The following is a 12,971-nucleotide window of genomic DNA, read 5'->3' as shown; positions in this document are numbered from 1 at the left end:
TTCTGCACTTACTGAGCAAAAGAATAAAAATAAAATAATGAATAAATTAATTAAAAAAAGGGCCACAGCCACAGTTTAACAATGACCATTTATTCACACACCATATAGGCGTTAAAACGTGTGACAGAGTGCTGGAGGCTGCTGGCTGGAAACTTTAAATAATACATGAGTACAAAGTGTGTGAGTGTGTGTATATGTCAGCTTGCTCTGTCAGGGTAAAAGCTCGGCCACTTTGAATTTGTTTTCCATGTACAAAATTCATTCTTAAAAATATAAACACACAATGCGCCCGCTGCGATTGACGACGATTCTCTTTGTGCGCATGCGTTCAACGTACACACTCAAACTCAAAATGTAAAAAGAGAATGCAAAGGGGCTTCGGCTTAGTACAAGCGTCAAACGTTGGGAGAATCAAATCAAATGGAAAAAAAACAACACACTTTTATATAATCAGAAATCACACTCAATTTGTAGTGCTGGGGGAAGAGTCCACATACATACTCACGCACGCACACACACATCATCTAATAGTGATTATCACATTTTCCCCCCCTCTAAGTGTGTTTTAAAGCTGTCATCTTCACATTTGTGCACAGGAAATCCACGTCTTGCTCCTGTGCCGCCTTCTTACCCCCCAAAAGACTTCACATGGGTTGGTCCACGCGTGTATTCTTGGAGTGCTCGCATATGTGTGTAAAGACAGACGACAAGTTGCTTTTCTTCTTTTTTTTTTTTGTGCTGATTTTTCCATGTTCTCCCAGCTCAGGTCTCTTCTCCGAGAGTCTCTGCAGTGTCCGGGTAGAAGTGGGAATGTGTGTGGGGATGCTAACAGTGTGTGTTGTGGGAGCACAGTGACACTCAAGCATGAAAGAGTTGGAGAGCGAATAGGGAGAAGAGCTGTGCTGCGTCAGTTTTTTTTCAAGGGGCATTAAGCTCAAGTCTCCCCTACCCTCAAGTCGTCCGCTCTCCAGTTCAAAATGTAAGTTCCCCACGCCGGCGCACAAGCCCGCTCACACAAAGGAGGAGAATCCGGTCACGGGCGTGCGCGAGCCGGGCGGGTTGGGGTTGGGGTTGGCGTGGGCGAGCGCCGGCTGACCCGTTGGCGTGTAGACGCCGCCCGCGCTGTGCTGGGTGACCACCGTCTGGTAATACGGCTCCGACTCGGCGGCGGCGGCACACTCCTCGTAGCTGAACGGCGAGCCCAGCGCTTTGAGGCCTTTGGGTTGCCGCTTCCACGAGTTGTAGTAGGTGGGGTCGCTCATGTAGTGGTTGACGAATGAATGCTTGGGCTGCTCGTCCTCGTAGTCGCTGTCCGTCAGCTGGACGCACACGGAAAAGACAGCCGGTGAAGACGTGACGGTGTGACGCCGTTTCGCATTTCAAGCTCGTGGCCACGCTACCTCTGACTCGGAGACTTCGGTGGGTTTCTCTGTGAGTGTGGTGCTCTCCGTCAGAACCGCTCCGTTGTAGTTGTTACAGATGTCCTCATCCGAGTAGTGAAGACCGCCTGGACTTGGTCTGGGCGGTGACCTAGACGCGGAACCCATGAAAATGAGAAGGTCAGCAGAGTGCCTAAAGGAAAGTGTGTGAGACTGATTTAAACATGGCACCTGGTCCCGTTCTTTTTCAGAAAAGTGTTCTTGGTGTTGGTGAGCGCTCTGCTGTTGAGCTCCAATGTGGTGAAACCGCCGTTGTCCAGGGTGACAGATTCCTCCATAGAAGACATGTGCTTTCCTGAACGACCACGAGAGGGCGACAGATGAAAACTTTCCCCTCTCATAATGTACTTTATTCGGGTAATGCTTTTATTTTCTTTATGCAATTCCTGTTGGTATCACAGTTAAAAGGAAGGTTCATATATTATCATAAAAAATTATCTTCCCAGAGACCAATAATGATTTAAACAGCAGCCATGTTGAACACCTCCACCACTTTTTAATTTTTTTAAAGAGCTGCCTCAATGGAGAACTGATTCCACAAACCATCATCCAACTCCTAAATGTCACATTTGCAAATAGTCCCAAAACACTGAGACGGGAGCTATGATGATAAACGTTGAACTCCGGGCACTTTATTATGCAGCGATAATAACCAAGTGTATAACGTCTTGGATTCACCCTCAAATAGACTTGCCTGGATTACTTTTTATTAGAAAGCAAATATGGTACAGTAGCTGGAATAGTTTAAGCCTTAATTAAAAAGTTATTCCTAGTATCAGCCCCAAACCTTTTTCAGAATAGCTCACGAAGAATATTTGTTTTTTCTGGGTTTTTTTTTAGAATGAGATGCTTGAGGGCAGTATTCGTTCTTGAAGCCTGCAGGAGGAAGAACAAAGATGACCTTGTTTTGCTCTCCGGTGCACGTCTCGGGCTGCTCCAGGGAATGTTACTTTTTAAGTGGAGTCTACTTTTTGCAGGAATACAAGCAATTTTTTTTTTTTAAATAAATGCATTTCATCTCCAATGTCTTGCTTGTTATGAGTTAGCAGAATGCGTGTCACAGTGTCATGACTGAAGGGCTAAACTTTCTAAACTGAAGTACAAATACCTCAGTAGATTTTTCAAGTATCTGTGCTGTCCTTAATTTCTCCCAAGTCTTTCTATTTTTACTATTTGAAAAAAAATACATACAATAGTACTTTGACTTACAGAATCAGAATCAGTTTCATTTGTCTCTGTACCTGGAATTTTGTTTTTGTTTTTTGCTTGAATTTGATGTTACCTGTGCCACAGGCCTTGTACTTGTTGCTGTGGCCATGCAGCAGCAGAGCGAAGACCAGGATGAGAATAAGGATGAGGCCCACCAGCGCCATGACAAGCAGGAACCACCACTCCTCGTAGAAAGGACGCTCGGACAAGGCTGGAGACGCAAAAGGTTGTCTTCAACACGATGATGCTTATTTGATAGCGTGGCGTTTCTGAACGCGCGTACCAGCGAGTGCTGCGGAGGGCGTGCTGGGTTGTCCGAAGCCAAAGCGGTTGACGGCGATGACCCGGAACTCGTAGCTGATCCCGGGTCGCAGGCGCTCCAGTGGGATCGATACGGACCTGGTGCCGGGAGACAGCAGTCGGATGAACGAGTCCCACACGCCCTCGTCTACGCACACACAAAAGAGGACGCCATGTCAACAACAACAAAAAGTCAATTCCCGGAAATGAATGGATCGACTGTTCTCGTTATATTGTAAATATCTTCTCAATTATTGTGAGCGGCACTGGAGCCCGAAATGTAATGATGTTGAGTCAGTTTACAATTCCAGTCGGGATCCTCGTAATAGTCGACAGTTTACCGCCGCCATTAAATCATTTGCCACTGATGATCACGCCTCTGATAGATCAGCTCATTACAAGCTTGCGGCTGAGTTGATTAGCCCGGCGGGCGTCGACGACTAAATGATGGAGCGGTCCGAGCGTCACCTGAGGGACGGGACTCGATCACGTAGCCGCTGATGGGCGCCGCCCCGCTGTCGCCCTCTGCCCAGTGGATGGTGAGGGCGGAGGATGCCTTGGTGATGGAGATCTCCATGGGCGACCCGGGTGAGCCTGCATAGTCAAATAGCCGAATAGAAAATTGGGGCTCTGTAATTAATTTGAATGTTTCCCCCACAGTTCATCCTTTCTGCAGACATATTATCCAAGCTTTTGAATACTACTTAGAAACATTCACTATGGGAACAATTCAGACATTCAAACTCTTCCGTGCTAGTTTAATTTTTTTTTTTAAAATGTGACATAATAGCTTGATTAATTAAAAAAAAAAGTAACTAGTAACACTAATATTGTATATTTTAATGTAATAATTTATTATTATTTATTTTAATGTAATAATTATTATTTGATATCATATATTTTAATGTAATAGTTATTATTTTATTATTATTTATTTTAATGCAATTATTATTTGATAAACAACACACACACACTCGCACTGATTGTCGCTCACCTTGGACGGGCTCTGCAGTGAGGTTTGCACTAATTGGGGGTCCGTAGCTGACGGTGAGTGCATAGACAGTGAACGTGTACGTGACTCCTTTCACCAGATCTCGAACCTTCAACCATCTCTGCCAGCTGCCCTTCACGTCCACCGTCACCACTTTGCTGACACCTGCTCACACACGGGCCAATGTGTGCGTCACGAGTGTGTTACTCAGCGTTTGTGTGTTTACAGCAGGTGAGCGTGTACCTTGCACCGGAGCGGTGGGCTGGTAGATGACCTGGTAGCCCTCCAGCAGGCCATTAGGAGTTAAAGGAGCCCCCCAGGAGACGTTGACGCTTCCTCCAGTCACCTCGGAGAAAGAAAGGTAGCTAGGCTGGCTGGGGGCTGAAAGATTACAGGGTTATTACAAATTGTCTTCCACAAGAAAAAAAAAAGTAACATCAACACTTCTTACCCGACTGCATTGTCTGTGCACCGCGAGGGTCGCTCGGCGGTCCGTCGCCGGCCGTGTTGAAGGCGGTGAGAGTGACCAGATAATGCGTGTAGCTACTCAGGTTGCTCAAGTGCATTCGTGTGTCCGGGACAAAAATCACCTTCACCTTCTCCGTCTGGTTCTGTTTATTCTTCTGCCAGTAGTGCACCTGCCCACACGAGAGGAGCCGTAAACAACCATGGCTGACTCTTCCGCGGCTCATTTGTTGGCCGGCGCCGCCTCCTCTTGACAACACTTTGCTCTGTTTACTTTCACGTTCTCTGCTCCTCGACATCCCCCTCATTAATTCTGATCATGTGAAATGGTGACAAGTCCAAATTCAGAGTTGCTCGCCTTGCAACAAGCACATTTTCACCGAGTGCATCTTTTTGTGTGTCCAGGCTGAGCAGAATAAATAGAAACTCCACCCAGTAAGAATGGCAACGCAAACTCTAAAGCCGAGAGCTGTGAAGCAGACGTGTTAACAACAAATTCAGCGTGCTGCCAAAGTGCCAAACTTCACCAGTAATGAAGACGCAAAGGCTATTTTGGGGCGCAAATGAACCAATCCCTCTCATGATGGAAGCCCATATGCTGATATCCCCTTTCAGGTATTGTTGCCATCGTCTCAAAATGTCATTTATTTTTCCAGACTAGAACAAATGTAACGCTAGATGTTTTGAAGGCCATTGACTGATGAAAGCATTACTCTTTGTTGAGCCATAGTGGCCAAGTTTTTTTTTTTTGCATCAGCCAAAACAAGTCCCAAGTGGGCAACACTGTACATGGTAAACAAGCAATGCACTTCCACGAAGCGGCCTTTGGAATGTATCAAAGAGGCGTCCTGTCACCCGTAACGCTACAAGCCCAACATCATGCCTTTGATCCATTTGAGCAAAGCCCAATACGCGACTGATGGAGCTATGCAGCCCCATGAGTCTGAACCAGGGACGTGCAGTCGGGGGAGGCAAGGGAGGCATGAAAAGGGGAAAAAACTAATTAAACTGTCATATTCATCAAATTGTTTTTATTATAAACTTTCTCATTTAAAGTCATTTTCCTTTTAATTTCAGTAGTTTTGTATTATTTTGAACCAAAATCGCAGAATTTTTATGTTAAAACCGAAGACGAGTCGCTCGGAGGAGGCGACTCTCTGCCTTGCCTCCTCTGAGGATTGCGTAATCACACGGCTGCCTATGCTGACAGGCTGTGCAGTTAGACTGAACTGCTGTCTGTCTCTAAGTCGCTGTTTAAGTGTTCAAACAATGTGGCGATATTAACTCATCTCCGTCGTTACGCTGATGTATATAATATCTAGTGTTTTTTCTCATCTGTCTGTATCAAACGGCTTTGAAAAGAGACCGAACGGAAGCAACGAAAAAAGTTCTCCAGCCTTATGGCAGGGGGCGCTAGTGATCGCGGGATGCTTCATGCACCCACCTGTAGAATAAGTGATCTCGCTGCGTTTCCCGGGAATAAATGAAGGTGCTAAGTGGCGGCAAATAAAGGCTCGACATGGAAAGCGCTTGCAAAGTTGTCGTTCTATCCCATTCACACTAATTGCAACAACGGGAGCCGGCTCGGCCTCTTGCATTATGAATGTAGCAAAGAGGAGAATTTTTATTTTTTTATCTTGTAATCGCCTGAGCTTTTAGAGAGAATAGATCAGATGCGACAGTAGACTTCACTTAGTTGGTTTATTTTTAGCTAATTTAAAAAACAAAAAAAGTGTGATTATGATGCAATACACAATGAGCACATTTTATTCTACACTATAAAGTGCTTGGAGGCAGCCCCTGAGGAAAAGCACTTGAGGGCAGCACGACCTCGGCAGATTGAGTCAGGAAGCACAGTGAGAGAAATGTTCCAGCCTTTTCCAACAATTCCCGACGTTGAATGAAAGATTTAACCGTCAGCGTTGGAATGCAAAGAGCGCATACGCAAAATATTTTTTTATTCCTTGTAATGAAGATTACATTAGCTGGTGTTAAATACAGGAAGTCCTTGGTTTATAATTTGCTGTCAAAATTACAACACGGCAAAGTCTCCAAACACGCGAAGGCAATTGTAATAACAATTATTTATATATTCTATTATTTATATATGTTTATATTACATTTTATAATTATTATATATATATATATATATATATATAAAACTATTTATTTTGACCAGATCTCAATTATCCTGACAAGACAATTTAACACCTTTAATTGCCCTAATCGGACATCAACAAAATCTAACTAATTATTTACATACGTAACAACAAACAAAAATCCAAGGTAACAACTTTGGGTAAGTTGTGGCTGTAGCACCAAAACGCATTAATAGAAATCATTGGTTCCCCAATACTTGTATTTGAAAAGCAGTCAAATAAAAAAAGTAAGGCAACATGATGATAGTAAAGTCGGGTTAAGGATCTAAAAGCTAATCAAGAGTTGCCACGGTAATATACTAAATCGTTGATTTGTGCGCCGGCCTCTGTTGATAAGTACTCAACAGCGTGTAATTTTGGTGATTGATTTTGGCTGAGAGTCGCTATTACCTGTCGACTTTTCTATCAATGTGTCTAACAAGCCCACCAGGGCATTGCAGCCATTTACCTGGGCGGAAAGAAAAAGTCTCTTCTACTCTTGAGAAGAAACATCGCCCGGCGGCTCGCTACCTGCTGGTGTCTGAGCGACTATTAGCGCAAGTCAGAAGCTATCAATCCATTAAACATTCATTCTTTGCTCCTATTTCGCTGCACTTAATCTGCTTAACCTCGTCGCCGCGTCCGTCCGTCTCTGACACTTTGATGCACTCCCCTTAATCAGGATTCTACAGGGACGGCGCTCTCGGCTCGTTCTTTTCGCTGGGCAAATATTACATTGCCGTCTTTCTTCTCCATTCCACCTCTGCTCTGCTGCAGAAATCAATGTGTCCAAAGCGGGACAGATAACCTTGTGTTTGAAGTACTGAGGGGAGGGAGGGAAGGAGGGGCTTGTCGGGCCAAACGGTGATAGTGAAACCATTTAAGTCGGTTCCCTTAACTTAATTCTCTGCCCCTCCGCAGGACACTTGAAGCACAGCGACAGCCTCGAGACGCACATTACGCACGTTTGTGCCCCTCACCTTGTATCCTTGGATGAGTCCATTCTGTGTCTCCAGGGGGGGCATGTCCCAGCTGACTTCCAGGCTGGAGGACGACACGGCCGACACTCGGATGGACTGGGGCGCCACTGATGGAGCTGCAAACGAGACGAAGAGAGATGTTACGTCGATTTCGCGGCAATGCTCTGTTTTATATCGAAGCAACAACATGGAATATTTTATGATTAATTCACATGATTATTCACATTTGGTTCCATAATGAGCCCTTCCAATTAGAAGGGGGCCTAAGGTCGGCAACTTTGGACATGCACGAGCGCCCAGAAAAAGGCCAGAGCACCGCATTTCATCATCAGCAGCCTCCAGCCATTTCTGCCACCTCACTGGACGCTGCTTATCATCTGCTCATTTCTCACCGTCTGATATGCGTGGCCTTCTCAAGCTGACAAAAACAAACAAACCAAAAAAAATGCACAACCTCCCCTGAATGCCAACAAACATCTTGGCTGGTTTTTGTTTGTGTGGCGAAAGGTAAACATTAGCGGAGGCTTCAAGATTGGCCTACTGGTCTACTTGTCATTCAAACAGTGGCTAGCGGCCTCACGCTATGTAACATTTAAGGCTCGGCTGCAACCGGCTGCTTTGCCAAACAACCCATGGCTCGGCCGTTTCATCAGAAAGAACATTCTGGATGTTTATTTATTTATTGCCAGCTGCCAATAACAAAAGTGGCAGATCAGTCATTCACTCTTGGATTCATTCATAACACTGCAGGGATAGAACACAATAATCAAAACGATAGCGGCTGCTTCAACAAGCGGGGAGTGTATACACAGAGAAATCAAAAAATGGACAAAGAGACTGAAAAATTTCTTTGTAACATCATTTAGTGTAGTGTTTTGGTTCACCTTGTCCAGGCATTGGAATGTAGAATTTCCACTAAAACCAAGCTGAGCAAAATTATATAACCAAATAAACAAACAAATAAATAAATAATGAAATAAAAGCACTCTGACTTTAAATTGACCTTGACAAAGGCTCAAGATCCTTAGAAGTTTAATGCTGATGAAGATTTCTAAATGAAGTTTACACAGAGAGGGCTGCAGCGAGGACGGTACGGAAATGATGCAACCCGAGCAATCGTCTAAGCACTTGGACCAAATGTTGCAGCAAACGTGAAACCCAACAAAGCTCGTAGCGGACAGTGGCTAACAAAGCACTTTTAAATAATTTGCCTCAAAAAGCTTCACAAACAGGATTTGTCAAAATCAAGGCTGACAGATTTCTACTTGCCTGCCTCTCCGACGGACACCTCGACGGGTTCAGATGGAGGACTCTCGCCCACGATGTTGTAGCTGGTCATGACTATTTGGTAGCGCTTGAACTTCTTCAGTTCTGAAAAAAAAAAAAAAATCCAGTTCAATAAACCTGCATGCTCATCAAGTCAACTCTTGTAATAATCAAGCGATATAACTTACGTGTCAACTCGAACTCTGTCAGCGAGAAGCTGCTGACCGTCTTGAAGGTGCTTTTGGCTTTGGAAGAGAAAGACAAATGAAGGAGAACATTGATCAATTTTCATATGTATTGCATTTTATTTATTTATTTCTTATTCCTATCTTCTGTAAATAAATAAAAAAGTGGAAGAGTTTCATTTGGACATAAGTACTGTTTTGCCGCCATCTTGTGGCACCTATAGGCAATTGCACACCTTGGTTGGATTTTCATTCCGTTCCGTTCACAAGACAAAATTACACGGTGCAACCTGCTCGTGAACTGATCTCACGTTGATGATTATTTTTAATGCGGAAAGTCGTGCGTGTCGATTTACTTGTAATGTGGGCGTCCGTTGTGCTTTTGCTTCCCCGGAGCACATTGGCAGAGGAAGTCGAGTTGGCTGGCAGCTCTCGATAATACAGCCGGTACCCCGTCAGCACCCCGTTGATGCGTTGGTCGCTGGGCCGCTGGGGGAAACACGCATGAGAAATCAGTCATTTATGTCCTAACGAGGACGTTCTAGAGCTTCATCTAGCAGGAGTGCTGACTGACAGAAGAAAAGTCACGCTGACAGAGACAACTTTTAAAGTGCGCAGAGCTTGAGTGGGTTGTAAAAGATGATGAAATTGCTGGCGACTTTGTTTTCACAGCCTCCTGCTTTTGTCATTAAGCCAGAAGGTGAAGACGCTCTCCACCGTGTTAGAACACCCGGGGCTGTCCGGGGCGCCCAGCCGCTCGCCCGCCGAGCCCCTTCAATTGTCACTTTAGTCTGACGTGCTCCACTTTGATGAATAATGTATTAACAGCAAGCGCACATTCTGCGGGGCCCAGTGAATTATTAACATGTATTTGGACTGCACTTCAAATGTGTGCGTGTCTGAAGCATGTCAAGGGAGCAGATAATGGTCAGTTATGGTCGGTTAGCATAAAAGGCTGCAGCATGTGATCAGATTACGATTTAGTCGATCAGCGAAGCGAGATTTGTGTCAATGGTCCTCGCGTAGTGAAGGAAAAACCCACTGTGGTCATATAGAAATAATTTCAATCTGGCAAAGGAATAACAAATGAAAATGTGATTTTATTTATTTTTTTACTAATATTGGGGTTCAACAGAATTCCAACTTACCTTCCACTGGACCATGACGGAGGTAGTTGTTGATGGTTTGACTGTGAGGATCTCAGGAGGCTCCTCAGGAGCTGGAAGGATAGCATTAATATCAATAGACCGACGGTCATATCTCCATCAAGGAAATTTTGAAATCTGCCATAACTCACCGTCTTGTAAAGTTGTGACCGCATCCGTCTCCTTACTGAGGACGCTGTTTCCGATGTCGTTGGTGGCCACCATTCGCAGCCTGTACGAGGTGAACGGCTTCAACCTGCACGGATGGGCAGATCATATTTGCCATTCACATTCTGCTCCCAGTTAGCAAATATAAGTCAATCGTTTGGCTGTGGAGCCACCAAGATTTACACCTGGTTTTAAATAGCATAAAAAAAATAAAAAATAAATGAACTGCTGTGTGAGTACAATATTTTATCTGTTTCCTCCCCTGTGCAAGGTGACTGCATTAATAGTCTAAGCGTAATAATAATAACATTACTCACTTTGAGAAACAGCACACTTAGAGTCAACACAATGAGCATGAACTCGTAACATAAACCAATAAATTGCATTTATTCATGCGAATGCTCTCCAGTGCACTTGCTGCTTAAAATGCACAGTAGGTTGCGTCATTCTCAACAACAACAACAACAACAAAAAAGAAGAAAAGGATCTGAAGTACAAAAGGCATCAAGCTCAGGGAGGCTTGGTCGAGCAAAAAAAACGCATTGGGACAATGTTGAGAACATTGCTTGAAGGTGCCTTGTCAAGTGACTGTTCTAGGCCTGAGGACTGTTTTTGTGTTCTGCCAGGATGTCCCAGTGGCAAATCTCACAAAGTTACAGAATTCTGCAAAGAGATGCGCTTATATATATTTCTGACCTAATTCAAGTCAGACACTCCAAAGAAAAAAAAACCACACAACTTGATGGACTTGTGCATACCCGTCAACGGTCCAGGAAGTCAGGTTGTGCGGGATATCCGCCATATTTGTGATCCAATCGCCATCCGGCAGCTCTTTGATTTGCACGGTGAGGTATCTCACGGGGGAGGAGCCTGAGCTGCCAGTCACCCAATGAAGGCGGAGCCGACGTGCTTCAACGCCATCTTGAGGAACTGCCAACTTCCTGGGAGGCTGGGGACGCTCTGCACATACGAAGGAAAATTCCGTTTCGTTCATCACAAATGCACGACAGGTTAGCTTAGCGTCAAAAGTAGCGATGTGTGTGGAGATGCTTAAAAGAGCGTGGCTGTCTAATTTCAGGGCTGCGGGGGGGGGGATATTGACTAGGTGCGGTAATAAAAGCGTTATCGATTCACATTCCGAGGTCTAATTAATGTGCACACGCATGCATAGAGGCGAGCGCGGTCGCGCACGCAGCCTCGCTATATTCTCCATCCATCCTTATCGCAAGTAATTAAGACAAATCGGATTGCTTTCCTCCATCCCTCTTTATCCCCATTTCCCCATCAGTCCCTTTCAAAAGATTTGACAACACCACTTATGTTGAATCATCTCGTGATAGCGGAATTTTAAAATTCTGACCAGAAATATAATTCTTGACCAATTATGCCTTCTTAGTATTCTTCAGCTTTTTATGACATTTATTCATCAACATGTCATGGGAGCCCTCATTTCATTTTATTTGCCTGTTTATTCGCATTAATCTGATTCTTTCCCAAAACATGAAAACATCGGTAGCGGTCGATGACGACTGCAATAAAGCCGACAGGTAGAAAGGATCCGAACATCCTTGGTAAACAACGCCGCAATTTGCTTGCTATTAAAAATCTTACCAATTGTTTTTTAACCTTTCGCTAAAAATGTCGCTGCTGGAAAGGGGAGGCATGTTTTATGGCTTAACTCATGACACACACGCAGACACACACACAGAATCAAAGAACCAATTTCCTTTTCGAGGGATTAATTTGGCTTGTTTGCCATCATCTGAAAGAATTCTTAATGGGACTATTCGAAATGGGCCGGAATGCCAGTGAAGTGGAACAGCCAAGCTGTGGATGGCGGCCCTGAGAAAAGTCAATGTCATATGTTAAGATAATCAACAGAAAAGACTTTTTAATATTATTTCGATGTTTACCGTGTTGACTGAATTAAGCGAGGAAATTTAAATATGCGAGCGGCATTGAGAAGAGTTATTAAAGACTGTTAGCCTATGTTGAGATTTACAGAACTATTTCAAATAAAATCTAAACATATGCTAATTTAGCATGCAGCTATCTGATTACAATTAGCATTGAGCAAAAGTGTGAGATAAACATGCTAATTGCTAGTCTTACCCATATTTTCTTTTTAATTAAGCCTGAAATTGTAATGCATTAACTTCTTAAGACGCCGGACATGAAAGACACACATAAACTTAGGAACTTTATAAAAATAGCAACATTTAAAATAGCAACTTGAACTGTAATTTTTTTTTTTTGCCCATAATGGCAAATCTATATAAAAGCGTGACACAACTCATATTGTTTAATTTATTTTGAGAATACTAAAAGAATGAATGCTATTGAACGCAGTCAATATTTCTTAAAAAAATTAAATGGCCTGAACATCATTATGATGTGTCAAAGGTCAATTATTGTACCGCGTCAAACCGCGTGCCTGAAGCGTGTAGCGGCTGACGTTCATGCTGTTTTTTTTTTTTTTTTTTGCATTAGCGAATGATATGAACTGGATGGACTTTTAAAGAGGCTGTCGCTTCCGGCAGATTGTGCGCTTTACATGTCGCTGACCTGCTGCCTCGTTTTCGTGTCACACGCGCTACGTGCCTCTGTGAGTGTTGTTTTATTTTCCCATGCATCATTTTAATTGCGCACCGGGTTCCATTGCGGGCAAGCGCATTTCTTTGCAAT

The 12,971-nt window shown here is 43.9% G+C and overlaps 2 protein-coding genes across 2 annotated transcripts in view; one reads left to right on the top strand and one right to left on the bottom strand.

Annotated features, from left to right (window-relative positions):
* LOC119121608 overlaps positions 1-12,971 on the top strand; it is a 408,423-nt gene that overhangs the window by 235,953 nt on the left and 159,499 nt on the right. The window lies entirely within an intron of this gene.
* The window catches only part of sdk1b (sidekick cell adhesion molecule 1b), a 140,154-nt gene continuing 128,193 nt past the window's right edge, over positions 1,011-12,971 (bottom strand). Inside the window, exons 31-46 of the mRNA XM_037262328.1 lie at positions 11,045-11,246; positions 10,271-10,374; positions 10,122-10,192; positions 9,330-9,462; positions 8,977-9,033; positions 8,792-8,893; positions 7,523-7,638; positions 4,391-4,577; positions 4,183-4,320; positions 3,943-4,104; positions 3,417-3,542; positions 2,932-3,096; positions 2,722-2,859; positions 1,611-1,734; positions 1,401-1,530; positions 1,011-1,319 (exon numbers count right to left, since the gene is read on the bottom strand). Of these exons, the coding sequence (XP_037118223.1) occupies positions 1,011-1,319; positions 1,401-1,530; positions 1,611-1,734; positions 2,722-2,859; positions 2,932-3,096; positions 3,417-3,542; positions 3,943-4,104; positions 4,183-4,320; positions 4,391-4,577; positions 7,523-7,638; positions 8,792-8,893; positions 8,977-9,033; positions 9,330-9,462; positions 10,122-10,192; positions 10,271-10,374; positions 11,045-11,246 (2,264 nt within the window). The remainder of the gene's footprint in view (positions 1,320-1,400; positions 1,531-1,610; positions 1,735-2,721; positions 2,860-2,931; positions 3,097-3,416; positions 3,543-3,942; positions 4,105-4,182; positions 4,321-4,390; positions 4,578-7,522; positions 7,639-8,791; positions 8,894-8,976; positions 9,034-9,329; positions 9,463-10,121; positions 10,193-10,270; positions 10,375-11,044; positions 11,247-12,971) is intronic.

The sequence above is a fragment of the Syngnathus acus genome, chromosome 1, assembly GCF_901709675.1.
Source record: "Syngnathus acus chromosome 1, fSynAcu1.2, whole genome shotgun sequence".
Classification (NCBI taxonomy): Eukaryota; Metazoa; Chordata; class Actinopteri; order Syngnathiformes; family Syngnathidae; genus Syngnathus; species Syngnathus acus.
Note: the sequence above shows the minus strand (reverse complement) of the source record. Positions and strands in the feature narration are given on the sequence as shown.